The sequence below is a fragment of the Bos javanicus genome, chromosome 3, assembly GCF_032452875.1.
Source record: "Bos javanicus breed banteng chromosome 3, ARS-OSU_banteng_1.0, whole genome shotgun sequence".
In the NCBI taxonomy this organism is placed as follows: domain Eukaryota; kingdom Metazoa; phylum Chordata; class Mammalia; order Artiodactyla; family Bovidae; genus Bos; species Bos javanicus.
In genome coordinates, this window is record NC_083870.1 from 40,815,937 (window position 1) to 40,839,396 (window position 23,460).

A 23,460-nucleotide genomic window follows, 5' to 3' on the forward strand; every position below is an offset into this window, starting at 1 on the left:
ATTTCTTCCCAACACCCACATTCTAGCATTTTGATTATAATTAATTTTATATAATTGCCTATTTAAATAGTTTATTAATTACTAAATTAGAAATAGTTGAAACTATTATCTAATTCTTCCCCTGGAGAAGGAAATGGCAACCCCTTCCAGTATTCTTGTCTGGGGAATCCCATGGACAGCGGAGCCTGGTGGGCTACAGTTCATGGAGTTGCAAAGTCAGACACCATGAGTGAGCGACTAACACTTTGACTTTCATCTAATTCTTGCTTCATAAGAAGGCTGGTTCTTTAATTCTGATTGACTAACTCTTGGTTTATATTCTTAAAGTTTCTGTTTAAAAAAATGCAGATAAATTGAGAATGGAATTCAAAGAACTTTTTCTTTGAGTTCAGTTGACATAGGAAGACTAACAGAAGAGAAGATGGCTATCTGATGGTATCACAGTAATAGACAGATGAAGGTAGCCCATGCCTTTCCTCTTTCTTCCCTTTGCATCATCTTCTTTTGGTTCTAATACTGAACAAATAATTGTGAAGACTAGTCTCTAATTTTAGTTTTCTGCCCATATAACAAATTCTAAAATCATTTTACAACTTTTTCAGCTTATTTTGTTTCCTAAAGCTTTTGGGTACAGTGGGAATACTGTTAAGTACTTAAGTTGCTTCTTTAATGGTTTTATCCTCTGCCCTACTCTAGAAGATAAGCATGGATGCCAGATGTTTGGAGCTTTGGGAAATTCCCTTCCCATACTGTTTCCATTTGCTTAAAGTCTATCTGGTAATATCTGGCCACTTTTGCATCTTCATAGAATAATTCGGTCAGTCAGGATAGGTGTTTGACTTACAATTAAAACATCTAAATTTGTTGTACTTAAAAAAAAAACAGAGTTTTATTTTTCTCTATTTAAAAACATTTCTATGTGACAGCAAGATAGAAATAAAATCCTAATTTTCTTTTTTCTTCAGAATCGAGGGTATAGATTCTGACTATACTTTGAATCTAGGGTATACTTTGATGTAGATTACAGATTTTTGAGATCGAATCTGATTTGATTTGAATGCTTTCTCATTTCTATGCTGGAAATTTATATTCAGTCCCAAATTCAATAGAAAAAAGAAAAGCTAAGCTACTTTAGTCATGCTGCACTTTGCTTAAATAAATTTAACTTGTTTTCTGTGTAATATATATTTGCTATTGATGGATTTTGTACTTTAGTATTTTCCTCAAAACAATGAATGCATATTTTATAAATTGAGGCAGACAGAGTAATTTGCTGTCCCTTCTGAAGGGGGCTTTAATCTGAACAAGTGTGTTATAGAATGGGATAAAATGGTTAAATGATAAGTAATAATTGTATAATCTACCACCTCTTTCATATACCAGTGGTCTTCATAGAATTTACATTATTGTAAATACACTACTATTACTTAGAATAAGCATGGTATAGCCTTGTTGATACTAGAAATATTTAATTTATATAATCTAGTCTTGTTTCACTGTATTATCGCTTTACTTGTGATCTTGTTCCATCCTTTTTCAATTTTAAATGGGATCTTTAGAGATAATATTAAGATCATCTTAAGTAATTGCTATTGTGCACATTTGTCTATAATATAACCAAAAATGTAATTTTCATATATATTTAGTCATACTGCTACATATTAGATCTCTAGAACTTATTCATCTTGAGTATCTGAAATTTTGAACCCTTTGACTAACATCTCCCCATGGCTCCAGTCTCCAACCCCTGGTGACAACCAATCTACTCTCTGCTTGGGTGAGCTTGGCTTTTTTAAATTCCATCTAATTGAGGTTATGCAGTATGCTGCTGCTGCTGCTGCTAAGTCGCTTCAGTCGTATCCGACTCCGTGCGACCCCATAGACGGCAGCCCACCAGGCTCCCCCGTCCCTGGGATTCTCCAGGCAAGAGTGGGTTGCCATTTCCTTCTCCAATGCATGACAGTGAAAAGTGAAAGTGAAGTTGCTCAGTCGTGTCTGATTCCTAGCGACCCCATGGACTGCAGCCTACCAGGCCCCTCCGTCCATGGGATTTTCCAGGCAAGAGTACTGGAGTGGGTTGCCATTGCCTTCTCCATGCAGTATACTATATACATTCCATACAATGAATTTAATATGGACATTTTACATTTGATTTGAATGGAAAAACACTTAAGTTTTTTCAAATATGTGAATAATGACCCTTAAAATATCACCTACATTTTATTCCATCATCCTGGGATTGCTGAATTATTCATTGCTTTGAAAATAATGTAAATATAATATTTTACTTATAAAGTTTATTCACGATAATTGGAAATATTTTCTACTTATCTTGAGAGAGAAAATAATTTATACACAATAATAGTACTAATAAATTCTTAGAAAGTACTTGATCTCTTCCCTCATTATGCAGACAATTTCAAAAGTTAAAATATGTACATATTCTCAAAGAATAAGAAATTGTGTACACAAAATAGTCTCTCCCTTGGAATTATGTTTATATTTGATTTCAAACAAATTCATGAACAGTTGGTTTGTGCCAGGAACATTAGAAATAGCCAAGTTAAAAATTAAAGGAAATTCAGGCCTCATTTTTTTTAATTAGAATAATTTTTATTTCAGAGTTTCTACTACTATGGGTTTTGCATAGAAACATGCATGGCACATCAATGTACTCTATTACTTCACTTGAATGATTACTTGAACAGAATATTGTGTTTGTATGCATTTCTAAGTATGAAGAGTTAATAACAGACTTTCACAAGAGAAAATCTATTAGTCTAGGAGGTTTATTTATTATTCCACTGAGTCAGAAAATAACCATCCATATCTATATATAGAAATCATAAAAACTACCTATATATATTGGGGAAGTATATATATTGGAGAAGGAAATGTATACACACACACACACACGTAAGAGAGGGAAATGGCAACCCACTCCAGCATTCTTTCCTAGAGAATTCCATGGATAGAGGAACTTGGCAGGCTATAGTCCACGGGACTGCAAAAGGGTCAGTCATGACCTAGCGACTTAACTATATATATATATATATATATATATATAGAGAGAGAGAGAGAGAGAGAGAGAGAGAGGCTCAAAAGAAGAAATTTTAATTAGTATCTAAGTATCAATATGCATCTTATAGTCTTTTTGTATTTATTTATAGCTCCACTTTATACCTCTTCAGACCTCTACTAACTAATTTGATAGGATTATCAAAATACTACCAAATTGTTTGATTAGAGCAAATTAATATTTTAGAGAGAAAACATTTTTAAATTGTTTAATCCATAAGTTTAATTGTAATGTGAATATTGATGCAACACAATACAGAGTTTTTAGGAAACATGTGAATGTCTGTTTTGTGTGCTTTGGTGGTAACTTGGCTTAATATTCTGGCTATTAACTAAGTGATGAGAATTGTAGCATCCAGCATATTCAGTTCTATTAATATCTCCCCAGTTGAGAAATAAAAGTATTAAGGTCAGTAACAGAAAAAGTTCCTTATTTTTATCAAAGTTGTCCCTGCTTTTTAAACAACATAATGAGTTAAGGGCTGGTTTAAAGTGTCATGGTCATCATTGAAGGCAATTTTACAAATGCAAAACATCGTTTCTGTGTTCTGACAACTCATTTCTCTTCTTTACAGGGTGAACCTGGAGAAGCAGGGAACCCAGGGCCTCCTGGGGAAGCAGGCACAGGTGTAAGTGCTGGCTTATTGTCAATATAGTGTTTTAGGGATAAGATATTTCTTTCAGAGTATTTTAAACATGGAACTTAACTCCTAGATGTGATTCAGTTACTTGGTTTCCCTTTCCAGTCCATTAAGAATCATCACAACTGCAGAGCCTTTTTATTTAATAATTTTGCCTATCCTCTGCATATTTTTGACTCACACAGAAATTTAAAAAATATTACATATGCATAAATTAGAACATTAAGAACTGTAAGATATTTATTGCACATATCTTTCGTGGACTATCCACAAAAGAACAAACCCTGCTACATCAAGGGATTATATATGAATTGTATTAGGATGGTACTATTCTGACTTAGATTGGTTTAAACTGAGGGTGACCTTGACTTCCAGAAAACATTTGGCCATGTCTGGAGACATTGTTGGTTGCCACTCTTGGAGGAAGGATAACTGCTGGCATCTACGTAATAACACCTGGATGGTGGCAAATGTCTCGCAATGCAGGAAGACAGGCTCCCACAGCAGAGAAGCGCCTGACCTAATATGCTGAGGTTAAGAAGCTGTTTTAAAGCTTGCAAGAGAATCAGGTGTTTTTCTTATGTTGCGTAGGGTCCCAAAGGAGAAAGAGGAGAGAAAGGAGAAGCTGGTCCCCCGGGTGCTGCTGGACCTCCTGGTGCTAAGGGACCGCCAGGTGATGATGGCCCTAAGGGTAATCCGGTGAGTGACGCTGGTCCTCTTTAAAGTGAAATCTGTGGCAAAGCTCCTTGAAACTTTTCATAGAAAGACTAGAAATCATGAGACTTTGGCCCATAGTTGGTGAAGTTAACTTTTCTTCATTTTATATATTCATAAGCATTCTTAATTCATACCATTTAAAAAAAGAATTCTAGCAGAAGAAAGATATTTTATATGGTTTCGCCATGACTTTTACCTCTTAAACTTCAGAATATCATGACTTTTTATGAAACTATTTTTCATTATTTCCTTTTAAAACATTATCTTAGGGTCCTGTTGGTTTTCCTGGAGATCCTGGTCCTCCTGGTGAGCCTGGCCCTGCAGTAAGTATCATGAGAAAACAAAAGAATTATTTTCATGAGGAATCTTCCCAGTAAATAATTAAAGAAAAGCCTTAATTACTTCAGTGGATCCTCAAAATTAGGAAGAAAAGAAAGATGTAAACTGTAGCCACGTGTACCAGAACAAAAATTTATGTATTTGAAGATTATTAGACTTGCGTTGCATGATTATCATTATCTCTTCATTGGGTTAGTGTTCCAGATTTTGCTGGGTTGTACATATTAATTATCTGAGTAGCAGCAAAGAGTCAGACACGACTGAGCAACTGAACTGAACTGAACTGAGCAGCATTACTTTTATTTCAAAATTATAGGAGTTCTGCTTTTACCTCAGTCTGTTCTAAGATCTAAATATCTCAAACTGCATCATATTTGTTCATAGTTAAAGGATGCACCCTTCTTGTATAATAATTATATCTTCCCCTTTCCTTATATTCAGAGCACACTATATATTTTTTAATTTCATATGAAAGAAATTTCATAAATTTTATGGTAAAAGTAAGAGATTCTACAATTCTTAAAAATAAGAACAACTGAAAGAATATAATGATACTCTTGTCTATCAGGTAATAATTTATCTTAAGGACTAAGCTGGTACATCATATCTTTTTTTCCCTGATAAAAGTGAGTTAATGGTGAGAAATACCTGGGTTCATTTTCTTTTGCTGATTATAGGGTCAAGATGGTGTTGGTGGTGACAAGGGTGAAGATGGAGATCCTGGACAACCGGTAAGTAAGCACACTATTTTATTTAGTCTCTGCAGAGTCTCAAGATATTTTAAAGAAGTAATCAGGCTCTCAAAAGCATAGTTAAATGTGCACATATTTTTCTTAATGAACTATCAGTTATATTTGAACTCCAGTTTAAGTTCAGTCTTCCATGGAATGTTTCTTACTTGATACAATTTAAGAAATATAAGCAGAGCCTTTGTAATAAAAACTAAAGCTGTATCATAATAGTGATTTTGTCACACCAGATCACATTCATCTTTCTGCAGTTGTGTTAAGTGGAAAATCATTTTAAACTCACAAGTGAGACTTAAATGAAGAAAACAAGGTTATCAGCCTATTATTAGGATGAATTACTTCAATTTCTAACCTAAATAACAGCATTATTGGACTATTTTTGAAATTTTTTTAATTTGGGAAATACAGCAGGAGGCTTCGGCCACATGTAGTATTTAAGGAAGAAGTAAGGAGGGTGCTTACTTAACTAGGAATGAAAGACAAACTGCACTCTGAACATAACTCTGTCTCTAGAGTCATATCCGCTGGATGTTTGCAGTCACAGATATATAGGCTTATTCTGTGTGAATAAGACTTGTGGGTCATATCCCAGCATGTTGTGTTCTCCTTTGCATAAAAAAGGGTAGTGTTGCACAAGATAAAATTAGAGATATAGATTCATAGTTCACAGATGTATGTGATACAAATAGAATTATTAACCACATGGTTCTATTAATTAGTACACCGACTGGATATTTTTCAGATATAAATTAACAGTTAAAAAACAGTTTTAAATAGAAGGAATTCAATTCCACTTTTTTTCTTCTATTTATATGAAGAAGTTTTCCATATAAATTTAGCACTTATAATTATAGATATCTGGAGGAAGTTTAAGTATCTGAAATAGGGATGAGATATTCCAGGAAATAGATGTGGAGAAATGAAAAAAGCATGTTGGTTTCAGTCCAGATTTTGAACAGTGCTGGGAGCCATAAAATAATACCCATAAAATTGCTTTAAAAGATATTTTTTTCACATTTTATAGGGTCCTCCTGGCCCATCTGGTGAGGCTGGCCCACCAGGTCCTCCTGGTAAAAGAGTAAGTTTTAAAAATTCTTTATTTGAAATATCTACTAATTATCCATTCTGTGTATAAATTTATATAATATATATAAGCTGTAGGCAACATTTTAATGGTACTGAAATATATAAGTCTTAGAGAATAATTTCCTGAATTTGTCAAAATAATTGTTAATGTAGAACACACTTTAATTGACAGATTTAATCTGTCACCATGAAAAGTAGTTTTACACTTCTCTGTGCTTAGGTCTCCTCCTCTGTAAAAATGTCACAGGCTTTTTAAAAGACTCTGCTGATACCCTGAACTTCAGCTCATGGTGGTGCCTGAATTCCGGTGCTTCTTGAAAGAATTATAGAAACCTTATTACAGTATCAATAGTATGAGCTCAGAAATCAGCATGTTAGATTGCTTTACACTGTCAAACTACTCTGATTTGGAAACAATGGCTGTATTTTAAAAAAGAACTATAGTAAAATATAAAAATCGTGTTCAAAATATTGGCTACAAAGGAACCTAGGAGATTTGCTTTATTGCTTTGTCCCTATTATTATACTGTTTTTATAATAAAACAATCCTGTAGACCTGCCTCTTGCAGCTCTTCTATCAATATCCAGTGCTCTCCTGCACCTTCTTTAGTCTATTTTTTAACCTATCCATGAACAGAATATGTGGTAAACATTAAAATGTGTTTCATAGTCTTATTTCCTCTTCAATAATTCAAAAGCACAGAGCAGTTGGGGCCACGCTTGTTTTCTAGGGTAGCTTTATACTAGGAAGTATTCATACTATACATCTTCCTATACACAGAGTATGAACAGGTTTTAATTCCATCTCTCAGGATCAGAGGAGCCTGGCAGGCTACAATCTGTGGGACTGCAAAAAGTCAGACACAACTGAAGTGACTTACCATGCACTCAGGATATAAATTTGAGTTAATATTTACAACCAAACACTTCTCTGCCAGAATGAACTTAGTTTGTAGTAAATATTGTCTTTGAATACAATTTTATCCCACTGACCAAGTGCCTGTTTTAACTTTTCTCCTCCTCTTCCTCCTTTTCTTTCTCATTATTATTTTATTTGTTTGCTTGTTTTCTTTTTGTTAGCAGGCCAAAAGCATAATCTTGATAGAAAAAGAAATATATCTCAAAACAACCATTGGGCTATTATTCTTACATACATTCTCAATCACTCAGTTGTGTTCGACCCTTTGTGACCCTACAGACTGTAGCCTGCCAGGGTCCTCTGTCCATGGGATTCTCCAGACAAGAATATTGGAGTGGGTTGCCATGACCTTCTCCAGGGGATCTTCCTTACCCAGAGATTAAACCCCCTCTCTTAAGTCTCCTGCATTAGCAGGCAGGTTCTTTACCACTAGCACCACCTGGGAAGCCCAGAAATACAACTTAGAATAAGTTAATTTCTTTGAGTCTTAATTTTCTCATTTATAAAGTGGGAAAAATAATATTCAATGCTGGAGTGAAATTAATAAATGTATATTTAAATCATCACATCTAATATCTGGATTTATCAAGAGTTCAAAGAGTGAATGCTCTTCCTAAGGAGTTAAATACAAGTTTTGAATTACAGCATCATTTATAAATGAAACAAGCATGTTAATTAAAATGTACAGATGAGGTAGACATTTTCTTCTAATTTCTGAGTTCTGTAATTTGACATGAAAGTTCATTAGCAATGAATTTATAACTTCATAATTAATTACATTTTTGAAATATAGAATACTGTGATTCTGTTGAGGTGAATACATATTTGTATTATTTACTTATTTGATGTAAATGCATATAAAATCATGTAACATAAACTGTAAAGGAATTTCCTATGAGAACTACTGCCAGAAAACAGAGCATTAAATTCATGATGACTGCATATAACAATAACATGGATTTGCTGAGCAACAGGGATTTAGACCTAGTTTTAGAAATGTGCAAAGGAAGTATTTGGGAACTTTGCTGTATGTCTGTGAAGTCACCTTGCTTATGTACTGAACGAGCACAAACTCCTGAGCCTGAAGAGATAAGTGAAGTGCAAGTCGCTCAGTCATGTCCAACTCTTTGTGACCCCATGGATTATACAGTCCATGGAATTCTCCAGGCCAGAATACTGGAGTGGGTAGAATTCTGGCTTCACTAGCTTTTGCATTCAGCCAGCAGGCAGTATTGTCTTTGATGCAAGAATCAATTTAAAATTCAGTTCAGTTCAGTCGCTCAGTCGTGTCCGACTCTTTGCGACCCCATGAACCGCAGCACACCAGGCCTCCCTGTCCATCACCAACTGCCAGAGGCCACCCAAACCCATGTCCATTGAGTCAGTGATGCCATCCAACCATCTCATCCTCTATCATCCCCTTCTCCTGCCCTCAATCTTTCCCAGCATCTAGTCTTTTCAAATGAGTCAGCTTTTCACATCAGGTGGCCAAAGTATTGGACTTTCAGCTTCAACACCAGTCCTTCCAATGAGCACCCAGGACTGATCTCCTTTAGGATGGACTGGTTGGATCTCCTTGCAGCCTAAGAGACTCTCAAGAGTCTTCTGCAACACCACAATTCAAAGCATTTAAAATCACCTTTGTGGAAACAGCAAAAACATTCCTATACAATAATTATAATATCTGATCTATACACTTATGACTTAATTGAATATGGAATTTCCTTACCATTTATTTCCCTTTAATTCATCTGGAAAGTATAATTTTAAATAAGCTTTGTATGTAATTTGTGGAAATTAATATTTCTCTTATCCTTTGTTTCCCTGCATTGGACACAACACAAAAGTAGATCAGTAACAATTTTGCTATAACATCTCATAGCAGAAATAACAATGAATAGAAATGTGTTGAAAAGTATTTTACTTCCCTTGAGGGAATCTTACAAATAAATGATAATAAACTTCCCTGATAGAATATTGATCGGAATGTTGTGAGTAGCAGTGGTATTAAGAAACATCATTCTAACAGTTATTGAACAGGTAGGAAAATTAAGTTGCCATTTGTAGTACATGTACCTTCTGTCATGCATTTTAATACTTGAGAATAAACATATATTTCCTTAAGGCACTAGAAGACTACAGTTTGTATCAATAAGCCATTGGATTTTAATGCTCCAGTTACCATTATGGCTGTTTGAAACCAAGAGCTAGTTCAAAACCCTTATACTGAAAAAGAAAAATCTACAGATGACTAAACTGATTTAAACATTATAATTTGAAAATGCATATACCAAATGGAATTTTAAGGAGTTTATCTCATTTTTGCCAAAGGAAAATTGACAAAAAATTAAAGCAATAACTGATGTTATTAATTGATACAAATATAGAGGAAATTCTAACCAACTCTATATGCTCATATATAACATATATGAGCCTATGCCTTTATGCATGGATGTGAATGGTCAGAAGATAAAGTGTTATAAGGAAACATCCTTTCCATATCTACCTACCGTAAGATAAAGATCAGATATTAGGTTCTTAGGAAAGCCTTCCTATTGCCAAACTAGATCAGTATACCTTTCTCGTACACCTATTTCATCTCCCTGTGTTTTACAATGTACTGTATTTGTTAATATTGTCTTCTCTCTTTAAGCTTTGTGGATTGCTAGAGTTTCACCATTTTTCTTACATTCTCCATGCACAGTACATTTCTGGCATCTAAGAAAGTTTTAATTATTTGCAGCATGTGTGGAAGATTGTGTAAATTGAAGAAAAATATTGTAAAATGTGAATAGTGGAAAGGACTATATTGTATATTTTGAAAGTGAAGTGAAAGTGTTAGTTGCTCAGTCGTTTCTGACTCTGCAATCCCATGGACTATAGCCAATCAGGCTTCTCTGTCCATGGGATTCTGCAAGCAAGAATACTTGAGTGGGTAGCCTTTCCCTTCTCCAGGGGATCTTCCCAACTCAGGGATTGAACCCTGGTCTTCCGCATTGCAGGTGGATTCTTTACCAATTGAGCCACCAGGGAAGCCCAAGAATACTGGAGTGGGTAGCCTATCCCTTCTCCAGTGGATCTTCCTGACCCAGGAATCAAACTGGGGTTTCCTGCATTGCAGGCGAATTCTTTACCAGCTGAGCCACCAGAGAAGCCCATTGTGTATCTTATATAATGTATATTTCTCACAGCAAGAAAAATCTTACATAGCAGTGATTACTGATTTACAAGAAGTATTTATTGTATCATGTTTTATGAAACATTTTCCAATTAGAACACTCATTACTTCATAATAGTACAGCAACTAATTCATTGCCTTAAGTCCTTGCCTCTCTGTTTAATGCAGATATCTGAGAAAGACATGACTAAAACAAGTATGTCCATAGGCATTGTTTAGTTTTATTTTTTTAAGAAAACTGCCTATTCTCTTAGAAAAATTACATTATCCATTTTCACTGTAGTCTTTCTTAAAAATAAACCTGTTTCATCTAGAAAAAATATATAAAGAATAAGAGAAAAATGGGAAAAATGAGATAAAGAACAGACCAAAGTCATTTAATGTGGATTTCCACCAGGATAGACATTAGGCATTCATTCAAAGAAGAAATAAATCCTTTTGGGATGAAAAAGTGAAAGTGAAGTCGCTCAGTTGTGTCCGACTCTTTGTGACCCCATGGATGGTAGCCTACGCAGCTCCAGGTCCATGGGATTTTCCAGGCAAGAATACTGGAGTGGGCTGCCATTTCCTTCTCCAGGGGATCTTCCCAACCCAGGGGTCGAACCTGGGTCTCCTGCATTGCAGAGAGACGCTTTACAGTCTGAGCCACTAGGGAAGCCCTTGGGATGAAAAAACTTTCTATTAAATCACAATTTTGTGGCTGTGCTGTAGCAACATTTTTGTTACATTTTAGATTGTTGATGACTTGCTTTTTCTAAAGCTGGATATTTATATATCTTCTGTATTATAAAGTTCATGGGTGTAAATTCAATCTCAAAGTTATTACCTTTATGTCACTATTGTAAGGTAAAATCTTCACAGAATAAAGAAAAGCCCATTATTCATTGAATCTCATTTCTCTTCCCCAAATTATAATTATTATGGCTATTTTACCCACTGTCCTTCCCTGATGGCTCAGATGGTAAAGAATCTGCCTGCAATGTGGGAGACCCAGATTCCATCCCTGGGTGGGGAAGATCCCCTAGAGAAGGAAATGGCAACCCACTCCAAGTATTCTCGCCTGGACAATTGCATGTGCAAAGGCTACAGTCCTTGGGGTCACAAAGTCGGACAGGACTGAGAGACTAACACTTGCACACTTGAATAAGTAGTATTTTAGCCGTCATGCCAATATGTTCAATTGATGTATAATTGACTTACAATATTATATTGTTTCACTGTACAACATAGTGATTGGATATTTTATGCATTATAATCATCACAATAAGTTTAGCTACAATCTGCACACCAAAATATGACTCAATTCTTTAACACTAAGAAATATTTGAAGCTTATGCTTCTCTGGAGAAGTACTCTTGCATAAATAGTATGAAATTCAAAAGATACACTTAAGTTTCAATGCCTATATTATTGTTAACAAATTACTGCTTGAATTGTAAACAAGAGACTGCTTACAGAATTTATACATTTCTTATTTTGGGGTCAAGGAACAAGGAATGTCTAATAATAGATGAAGCTACAGTGATAATACTGAGAAAATAATTACTGATGATATATTCATTGCCTCTCTCAGAGATAAATGAGTTCACAGAACTCTGAATTTGATGAAGTGCTTGATCCTCATTTTAAATGTGGATTTTAAAGACCAAATGAAAGGTTAGCATTTATTCACCAGTAGAATATTAATAAAGCATCTGGAAGAAATTCATCCTCCCTCGCCTTGCATCCACCGATTAATATTGTTTCTTCTACACTCCCCAAACTCCAATCTCAATCTTAGTGGATGATTTTGAACACAATTCATAGCAGAAATTAAGTAAACAAATGAAAAGCAGCAAAGTCTAGGGGTAAATGAAATAGTACAATTTCCTAGATATCATTCAGTTCAGTTCAGTTCAGTCACTCAGTAGTGTCTTTTTAAACTTCCTGTACTTATGTCTGAACTTGTGTAAAAATTTTCAGCACAATTAAGTTTCAGGTTGAATCTTAATGTTTGTTGCTGCTGCTGCTGCTGCTAAGTCGCTTCAGTCATGTCCAACTCTGTGCAACCCCATAGATGGCAGCCCACCAGACACCCCTATCCCTGGGATTCTCCAGGCAAGAACACTGGAGTGGGTTGCCATTTCCTTCTCCAATGCATGAAAGTGAATGTTTGTTAAGTAATAATAAATATCAGTAAATTAGTGGAAATTAAATAAATATTTTATAATCCAGTCATAAATTTGTTATGTCTTAGAATGAATTTGTTAGGAATATATACCTTGTTTATCCCACCACAGCGAGAGGGAAGAAGCACTCTTACTGATTGGACTGTCAAACCAAATGCCCTGGTTGTGTTGATTTGAAAGATTTCTAAGAGATGCCATAAGTGAAAATATCAATGACCTAAAAATAATGAATAGGAACAAAATTTATATACAGTGGGAATTATAGCATATTTCTAGCTTCAAAAATTTTTGTTTTCTTTGATACCTTGACTATTATATTGAAGTTATGTAATATAAATGATTCCTTTTTACCTATTTGTTATGAAGTTTAGAAATGTCAAGTTTTATATTTCACTGATGACCAATAAAATGTAAGAAGGAAATCTGAATGTCAAATTTTAAGATCCGACCACATAGTACAGGATCATATTATAGAATATCTTTTTAGTTGACTTTCAATTTTCTAGTTAAAACAAGTAATTTAAAAAATGGAGTTCATATTTTGTAGGTGTTATAAACCTGAAAAGTATGAAATAAATAATCTGTTGAAATGATATTTGCAAATGTGTTTTGAAAGTCAGTTTTATTTCCTCGATTCTTAAGTTGCCAACAGGGTGAAAAATATTGGTAAAATACTCTAATTGAATTTATATAGAATAACAATAACCAATCATTTTAGTAATAATAAGCAGTAACTAATATTTGTAGTGTTTTTATGTCTCAGGTACTGTTATACACCCTTTACATTTATCAACTCATTGAATTCTCATGATGATGCTGGGAGATAGCTGCTATTATAATACACATTATGCAGAGCAGTAAACCGAATCACCCACAGTAACTGGCCAAAGATCACAAAGCTAGTTGACGGCAGAGCCATGATTTGAATCTAGGAAGTCTGAGCCCAGGCTTTAGGTTCTTAAACACCAGATTCCATACCTGTATTTGATACTGCTCTACTGGGAAGTTCACAAAATACTTCTTCATGTGTTGCATCATTTAAATTTTTTAATAATTTTATAACAAGGGAATTATTATTAATAATATTTTAGGCATCACCTACTTTATAGACATGAGTTTGAGTAAGCTCCTGGAGTTGGTGATGGACAGGGAAGCCTGGCGTGCTGCAGTCCTTGGGGTTGCAAAGTGTCAACCACTACTGAGCAACTGAACTGAACTGAACATTTTAGGATGAAAGAAATCAAGTTCAAAAATACTAATAATTGGTTAAAAGTCACATAGCTAATAAAAAAGAACTGAAGAGAAATAGGTAGACCAATACCTCACAAAGATAGAAAACTATGTGTGTGTGTATGTGTGTGTATAGAGGAGCATTATGAAAATCTTTAAATATATAATAATTAGCATTTCTCCATAGCAATCCATGCAGCTGGATGACATATGGAGTGTGAATATTTTTTTTCTGTTTTCTCTAATTCAAGGTTTGTAAAAGTCATACTATTTTGATGCCATGCCACTAAATTATAATGTCAGAGAATAAAAAGTCAGTATCTGTTGACCAACAAGATTTTAAATGTTGTACTATTCCAATTTGAAAATGATCTTATGAAAATGTGTAACATATTGATCTTCTGAGATTAAGAAAGGACCCAGTCTAAAACACATATAATGATGGAAGTCAAATCTGAAACCCTCAATTAATTTCTAACTATGCAACATAATAAATGATAACAGTATCTAACACACTAAGAGTGACTAAGCATTAACCTTTCTTTAAAATTTTTATCTTTATTGTTTCCTTACATTATTGTGATGTGATTATCTGTATTAATCTGTGCTTCATTTGTGCTTAATATTCTAAATTTGTACATCAAAGGGGTTTTGAGTTTTCTCAGTTTCTTAAACTAAATTGCTATAGAAAATCACAATTTGTTAGACTCTCACTAGTTAAATTGGGGTATTTATAAATAAGATCTCAGTTGTACTATTTTTATATGCTATATGTATTTGAAGTGCAATTCTGTGTTTGTAGGGTCCTCCTGGAGCTGCAGGGGCAGAGGGAAGACAAGGTGAAAAAGGCGCTAAGGTAAAACATTCACTATAGGTATCATGTTTGAAAATCTCCTGTGTATATTGGACAACAAGTGTTTCAGTACTTTTCATAAAATAATAAAATGTCTATCTTCATTATTAATACATCCACATATTTTATTTTCTAACAGGGAGAAGCAGGAGCTGAGGGTCCTCCAGGAAAAACTGGCCCGGTTGGTCCTCAAGGACCGGCCGGAAAGCCTGGTCCAGAGGGTCTTCGGGGCATCCCTGGCCCTGTGGTGAGCATCTGTGCTGATAGTTGTCATTTTGAAAATAATGTCTTATTTCTAAGGAAAATTATGGATGAAAATATTTATGTCAGCATTATTATATAAGTATATATGGTAAATAGTATGTAATAATTAAAGCCAGAGCCCCTGAGAATATTTAAGTATGTCATTTATTTAGTGAGTACATTTTGAAATTCTAAATTATAAAGATAGAATACAAAGCTAAGCCCTAAGATCTCAAAGATGTAAGACTTTTTATACACGCAGTCATCTATCTGTGAGTGTGTGTGTATGTGCATGTAGACATACAAACAGCAAGTAAAAAGACTCAAAAATTGCTTACAATATTTGTAGATGTTCTCCATGTGATGGAATCCATAGGTGTTGTTTGCTTTCTTTCTTTTTTGCATTACCAAAATTAAAGAAAAATAATATGTCTGCTTCTGTTAATTTAAAAAATCTGTCATGTTTCTTCTTCCACAGGGAGAACAAGGTCTCCCTGGAGCTGCAGGCCAAGATGGGCCACCTGGTCCTTTGGTGAGTAGCACATTTTTCTGTTGTTAGAATTCCAGAAATGAAATTGTTTATAAGCTAGAATCCCTAAAATTTTGTCTGGTAAATTGGTTTATAAATTGTAGAGTATTCAAGGAAGTGTATTACTCAGACCAAAATAAAAAGAGGAAAATAATTCCAAGTGATAATTTACTTGGAAAATATGCCCTTGATCAAAAGATCTTTCCTATCTTATGTCCATTGGATGAAAAAAAAAAATCCATTTTGAATAAAATGCCACTAATGGCCCAGCCAGTTCTTTTCCAAATGTGGACGGCTCCCCTAAATGCATCAATTACACTTAGTTTCCTGGCACTTCATTTAAAAGAACAGCATTGGCACAGGCATACAGTGATTCTTTCACCAAATAAATTGTTCTGTTCATGAGTCATATGGGCTGAAAGATAAAGCATTAACCCTCATGAGTGAAGAGAGGTACAATTATTACAACACAGAAGCTTGGTTAATATCATAAACTGTATATGCAAACAACACACCTGAAAAATTCAATAAAGCATTTAGTTGACTAGCATATGGTTCATAGAGGCTATCCTTGCAATAAAATTTAGGCAGAAAGTGAGAATCCAAGACCTGCCTTTAAAATTATTGCCTACTAGGTAACAGATTCTATTTCATGGTAGAGATATTTGAACTTCATTGTCCAAAAATAGTAATATGTAAGGGGATTAATTAAAACAGGAAGCAAGACATTTAGTGCTATTCAAGTATAATGCTGGAGAAGGCAATGGCACCCCACTCCAGTACTCTTGCCTAGAAAATCCCATGGATGGAGGATCCTGGAAGGCTACAGTCCATGGGGTCGCTAGGAGTTGGACACAACTGAGCGACTTCACTTTCTCTTTTCACTTTCATGCATTGGAGAAGGAAATGGCAGCCTACTCCAGTGTTCTTGCTTGGAGAATCCCAGGGGCGGGGAGCCTGATAGGGGGCCATCTATGGGGTCGCACAGAGTCGGACACGACTGAAGTGACTTAGTAGTAGTAGTAGCAAGTATAATATGTCTGCATGTGCTCAGTTGCTCAGTTGTGTTCAACTCTGCAACCTCATGGACTGCAGCCAGCCAGGCTCTTCTGTCCGTGGGATTCCCAGACAAGAATACTGGAGTGGGCTGCCATCTCCTCCTCCAGGATATCCTCCCGACCCAGGGATCAAACCCACATCTTCTGCATTGGCAGGTGGATTCTTTACCCCTGAGCCACTTGGGAAACCCCTCAAGTATAATGTATATCAGTTTAAATAGTCAGGTTTATCTATAGAAATTTTACAAAACTGCTTCACATGAGTATATCGACTACCTCAGATATATGTACGTGACGAGAAAGGCATCGAAACTAGTATCCGCAATCTTAATCATTCAGGAAAACTTGGCCTTTTTTTTTTTTTTTTAAATATCACAAAAATTTCCTCTAACATTCCAGGTATTAGTGTTATGGAGATTATTTTTTTAACTTGCTTTGAAAAGTTAAAGATCACTTATTTTAATAAATAGATAAAAGCTATCAAATTTTGAGGAGATTATCAACTCTGCACATGACCAACCCCACTGGCTTTGAAACAGGGACTTGACAAAATAGGATCCTCAGTTCCATGTCTGCATCACTATTTAGAGAACACTCCTCTTAGATATGCTAAATTCCTAAGTGCGCAGAGCCATAGCCTCGGAAAAAAATACTCCACCTTAATACCACCCTAAAATTTGCCAAAGATTTTTTTGGTTATTTCAGATTTTCCAGTAAGTATTCTGACCTTTTTCCAGATGTAATAAAAAGCATCAAGCTGGAGATTTCCTTCAGCTAATATTAAAAATAAAACCATCAGACATACCACCTGATTCTAGCTTGCAAAAGTTTATAATTCTGAATGTTAGCTAAATAACTCACACCCTTTTCCACAGTAAAATGGAAAGCAACAGAACTGAGCAACATGGGTGCCATTCCTTTTTCGGGCTGCTTTTTTTTTGTTTTATCAGAGAGTATTTAGAATGCGAATTTGTTGTAGCGTTTTCATACCATCAAATAGTTTGTTCGAATTTTGGTGAAAATGCTACTTGGTCTTCAGGAGATGAGGATGAGTGGAGAAATCATCTTCAGGATGTATAACACTTTAATGAACTTTTCAGTTCAACTAAGAAATACATGTTCTAGTAGGCAATTTTGGATTTGAGTGAGAAGTAGCATATCATGATTAGAGGTTAAGCTCATCAACTTTCAACCTGAATGAATTTTAAGAAAGTTATTCAATTTTTTTAAGCTTTAGGTTTCTCATCTGTAAAATGAGAATTTAAGTAGAATCTATCTTATAGGATATTATGAGGTTAAAGTGAATCAAATGGGATATTAATATATTTTTATCCATGGGGTTCTTATGATGATTAAACAAACTATTCCTAAAAAAAAAAAAAACTCAAGCAACTTAGACCATTTGCTATATAAGTAACAATTTAACCACTTTATATTAATATTTGGATTGGAAATTCTTTGGGCTATAGTGAAACAAACATTTCATTTCTACCTCACTGTATGTGGGCTTCCTGGGTGGCTCAAATGATGAAGAATGTGCCTGTGATGCAGGAGACCTGGGTTCGATCCCTGTGTTGGGAACATCCCCTGATGAAGGGAATGGCAACCCTCTCCAGTATTCTTCTTGCCTGGAAAATTCCATGGACAGAGAAGCCTGGTGGGTTACAGTCCATGGGGTTGCAAAGAGTCAGACTCAACAGTAACTAACACCTCACTATATGTAGTTCTTTCATAGGCCTGGTTTTTCTTTAATTATCCCAATTCTCTAACACAGTTATTATTATAATATATTTATAAATAAAGCTCTGATACAAGAAAGAACAAACATTTTAAAATTCATAAAATGATAACTGGTATCTCACCATTCTATATGATCAGCTCTACTAGAGTTTATATATGGTATAATATTTACTTATTACTTCAAAATTAGATATTTCTCATGGCAAAATTTAAGCTTCTACATATGCATGAATTTTATATACAGTTAAATATTCAGAACCATCATATGGAACTGAAAGTAGATAAACAGTATGTGTGAAAGCTAAAAGAAAGCTAAAGACAATGATGAGATTGTATAAAGAAATTTATTTGAGAGTTTTTGAAGTTGAACTTTTTTGTTGTGTTGTTTTTGTTTTGTTTTTCAGAAAATAGAAAAAATCAAATGGTAATAAAATTGAGTGCTTTAGAGAACAGTAATTATTGCTATATTCTCCTCTCTGCTGTATAGTCAAACATGATTTAATAATTTTATGTTAATTTTTATTTTACTTTTTTAAGATATAATTAGCATCTATTTTAGTTTTAAATATTTATTTTGTTTCATAATCTTTTATTTTAAGAACTATTTGTTCCAGTGTAGCTGAAAAACTATTTAGTATTTTTACAAGTTTACCTTATCATACATTAATTCTTTTGCGTGCTGATAAGTAAAATATCTGATAACGTTATTTTTTAAGCCATAATTGCTGAATAATGGTAGGATTACTGAATTATATTTTAAATTTTTAAATGCTACATTTAACTTATCTGTAAACAGGTTTGAGATGTGTAGTATTCCATAATGATTAAGCAGGTTTAAATCACAAAACATTTGCTTTTCACCAAATTAAATGTTATTTTACAATACTACTTTCTAAATAAAGAGTAGGATCTGAATTTTCTCTAAATTTTAATGCACTGGAATTTTGAGATGCATAGTAAAGCAAATATTGTGTATAGCATGATACGGCAAGGGAAAATATTTGATTGTGTATTCTAGACACCTAAGAATGTATCATCCCTGTTTTCCTTTTCACTTTATCACTTATGAATTATGTATTTCATAAGGTTTTTCAATTTACAATATTCTAAAGAGGAAATAGAAAATATCTGTACCTGAAATAACATTTTTATATGCAGAGTTGATATTTTTGATGTGTTCCAGGTTCAGAGGATTTTTATAACTGCTATCACATCATAACTTGCCAATGTCTACTTCCAACTGATGAAAATAAGAAACTGACTTTGCTTGGCAAACGCCTCCTTAGATATAGTTTGAAATTTTATGATATTATTAGCTTAAAAGAATTAACATTCATTTCCTATAACTCTTTCATGAAAAGTATTTATAGAAATGATTTGAAAGCATTACAAACACAAATAACTTCTAGTATGTTTCCCATTACCCTGAGCATTTAGAATCTGTAGTGTTTCTTTTATTTTTGCCATTCTAGCTTTTACTATTAGATTGTCATGAGAAAGCTGATTGATTGCCGTCCAGAGCATATCAGAAACAAATAACAATAATTCAATTTCCATATATTTCACTATATGTAGTGCTTTCATAGGCCTGTTTTTTCTTTCTCTATCACAGTTGTCTAACAGTTATTATTAGAATACATTTATAAATAAAGCTCTGAGATAAGAAAGAATGGACTCAGGAATACCCGAATAATGAGTGGGAGACCTGAGATGCTGAATGAAGCAGTGATTGGAATATCAGTGTTCATGAAGTGACATCCCTGTTAGTTCTCTCACTTACAGCAAGATTTCTGTGTTTATTGTCTACCAGAGAGAGCTTAAATGTAAAATAAGAAGAAAGATAGAAAAAATCTAGCCTCTTTAAATAGCTTTTGTATTGCAATTTAATAATATATTTACTTTTTACTGACAGATGTCAATTTTAACCAATATTTTTAAATGGGTTCAGGCTACTGGTTCAGGTATATGGTTCTTTCATGAAATTACATATTTCTTAGAACTATTTTTTTGTGCTTTTTTATGTCACTTTGTGCTAACATATAGAATGTTTGGCATCTATCCTGATGGTCACAGGACCTCAAGGAATTATTTTATTATTTTCATTACTCATTTATATTATTCCTTTAAAATTGTGCTATTAGACAACATTAATTTCCTAACCAATAATTTACCAGGCCTTTTTGATGAGATCAGAAAAAAGTTGATGCAAATATACTTACTTAATCTTAAAATTATTGAATTAGTAGGACTAAATAAGTAATGCTTTTAACATAAATGACATTCTTTATGCTATTCTGATTTTCATATTGATTTAACAGATTGGGACCTAATGCCACAGAATCCTTTTTCTCAAACTTTAATGAATAATAAACCTATGAAACAGATTGCTGGTTTCTAACTCCAGAATTTCAGATTCAGTTAGTCTAGACAAGCCTCTTCTCTAATACATTCACAAAGGGCTTCTCCGATGGCTCAGTGGTAAAGAATCTGTCTGCAGTGCAGGAGATGCAGGTTCAATCCCTGGGTTGGGAAGACAACCTGGAAGAGGGCATGGCAACCCATTTCGGTATTCCTACCGATTATTTGGATAATCCCATGGACAGAGAAGCCTTAGGCCATAGTTCCTGGCATCACAGAATCCGATATGCCTGAGCATGCACGCATGCAAAATACCTTCATAAGTGGTGATAATGCTGCAGTCTGAGGATCACACCTTGAGATCATCCACTCTGATACAATATTAGCAAATGAGATGAAAGTCCAGTGTTAGAATCTAGCCTTAGAATATTCCTGAAAGTGAATTTGACAATTATTTTAACAAAATAGCATGATTATTTATTACACAAAAGAGAATCTAAACTGAATTGATAACAAATCTGTATCTGAGGATTAATAACTTTTTCTTTATAAGAAGAGTTTTAGGGTTAAATTTACATTTAAAATTGCATGGAATTTCTATAAAGATAATTTTATCTATTGTCAATAGAATGACATAGAGAAATTGTTCACTTTTATATCAATACTAACAGAATTTCAGACTCATTCATGTAGTGCAGTGTGTTAGCTGCTCAGTCATGTCCAGCTCTTTGTGACCCCATGGACTCTAGTCAGAGGGTCCACTGTCCATGGAATTCTTCAGGCCAGAATAGCTTGTCATTCCATTCTCCAGGTGATCTTACCAACCCAAGGATCGAACATGCGTCTCTTGTGTCTCCTGCATTGGGAACTGGGTTCTTTACCACTGCACCACCAAAACAAATTTAAATATTTCTGATAACAGTCCAAAACACTGTTGTTACACAGGACTAATTTATACTAATATTTTTCTTATCTTTCTCTGATATTCAAGATTTCAGTTTGAGGAGAAGACTTGAGAAACTAAAGAATGGAGAGTGCTTATCTATGCAATTTCACAGTAGCCCCTTGAGACAGGAATTATATAATCCTTGGTTTACAGATGAGAGAACTGAAGTTCTCTTTGGTTAGCTAAACTGCAGATAAGAGCATCTGGCTTCCATCCAGTCTATCGGATTCTCAACACATAGTTTTTATATTACATCACGTTATTTAGATCCATGGCCCTTAATACATTAAATTTGTAAAGATGATGGACTAAGACTTACTGTGCTCTTTCACACTGAAAATTCAAGTTGTCTAGAGAGTGAAAAAATACTTATGGTAGCCTTGCAAAAGATACTACAGTGAAGACTAATCATATAGCTTGATCAAAGTTAAAACAATTTGATTTGTAAGTGCTATGTTAAAATCTTTATGGAAATTATAATTCAAATAGTTCAATTCAGTCTATATAATTCAAACTCATAGAGAAAAAATTATATTTTGCCTTTGTTTCTTGATGCGGTATTTTTTGCAAGCAGTAGTGACTCAAGTGTGTAGTATTATCCTGGCCTTTTTTTCATCCACCACCTACTTGTAAACTATCTGCTTGCATAGTTCAACTTGCTGTAATTTCAGAACAAGAACCTTAGTTTGTGTTGAAGTACACTAGTTTTTTATATCTAAAAATTTGTTTAAAAGACATCATTATGAATATTTTTGTGAGTAGAAGCCAGGACTAAGAGTTAATTGCTAAAATAATTCCATATTTTTCATTACAATATAATTTAACTTGAATGGATAAATGGATTACCCTTGGATTATAAAAAAGATTAAATAATTAAAATATAGGTATAATATGAATAAAGTGAAAAAAATTTTTTTTTACATTTAGAGATTATTTAGATTAGAAATTCAATTTGGGAATTATAGCTAAAAATACTTTCTTGGGAGTTTGCTTAGCAAAATGGCTAACAATGGTCAGTTGACTGTCAAACATTTTATTAAAGGCTTTTCCTTTAAATTTTACTGGCAATATTATAACTTTTAAATTTGAGTTTAGCACTAAAATACTTCATTAAATGAATGTAAAATCTGGAAACTTCTTTTCTAAAATTAATTAAAAATGCTTCTTTTCTTTTAAATCATGTGCTATTTTTAACTTCATATTTATTTAAACAAACTTACCAATACTATGTTTTATTATTATGGTTATATATTAAACCATGGAGTTTTAGTGCACAAAATAATTTATAATCCTAAAAAGTAAATGCTTGTTATCATTAGTTATCTTGAACCTTATCATATTATTAAAACCAGCTTTTCCTGTTTTTGTTTTCCTCGGATAATAATATGATTCTCTAATTTGCGCATACTCTATGTATGTTTGTTATTTCTCATTATTTAGGGACCTCCTGGCTTACCCGGTCTCAAAGGTGACCCTGGCTCCAAGGGTGAAAAGGTGAGAATAAAATAATGTATTATTACACTGTTGATATCCTAATTGCAGAGGCTACAATTATGCACATTAAAATCACTCAAAAGGAAATTTCAAGGAATTGCTTTGTCATTCTAACCAAGGAAAATGCTGTCAAT

The 23,460-nt window shown here is 33.9% G+C and overlaps 1 protein-coding gene across 3 annotated transcripts in view; it reads left to right on the plus strand.

The window, feature by feature from the left end:
• The window catches only part of COL11A1 (collagen type XI alpha 1 chain), a 226,869-nt gene that overhangs the window by 187,720 nt on the left and 15,689 nt on the right, over positions 1-23,460 (plus strand). For all 3 annotated transcript variants that reach the window (XM_061411030.1, XM_061411027.1, XM_061411031.1), the window contains 9 exons: positions 3,654-3,707; positions 4,311-4,418; positions 4,706-4,759; positions 5,453-5,506; positions 6,549-6,602; positions 14,908-14,961; positions 15,098-15,205; positions 15,680-15,733; positions 23,273-23,326. In XM_061411030.1, the coding sequence (XP_061267014.1) occupies positions 3,654-3,707; positions 4,311-4,418; positions 4,706-4,759; positions 5,453-5,506; positions 6,549-6,602; positions 14,908-14,961; positions 15,098-15,205; positions 15,680-15,733; positions 23,273-23,326 (594 nt within the window). The remainder of the gene's footprint in view (positions 1-3,653; positions 3,708-4,310; positions 4,419-4,705; positions 4,760-5,452; positions 5,507-6,548; positions 6,603-14,907; positions 14,962-15,097; positions 15,206-15,679; positions 15,734-23,272; positions 23,327-23,460) is intronic.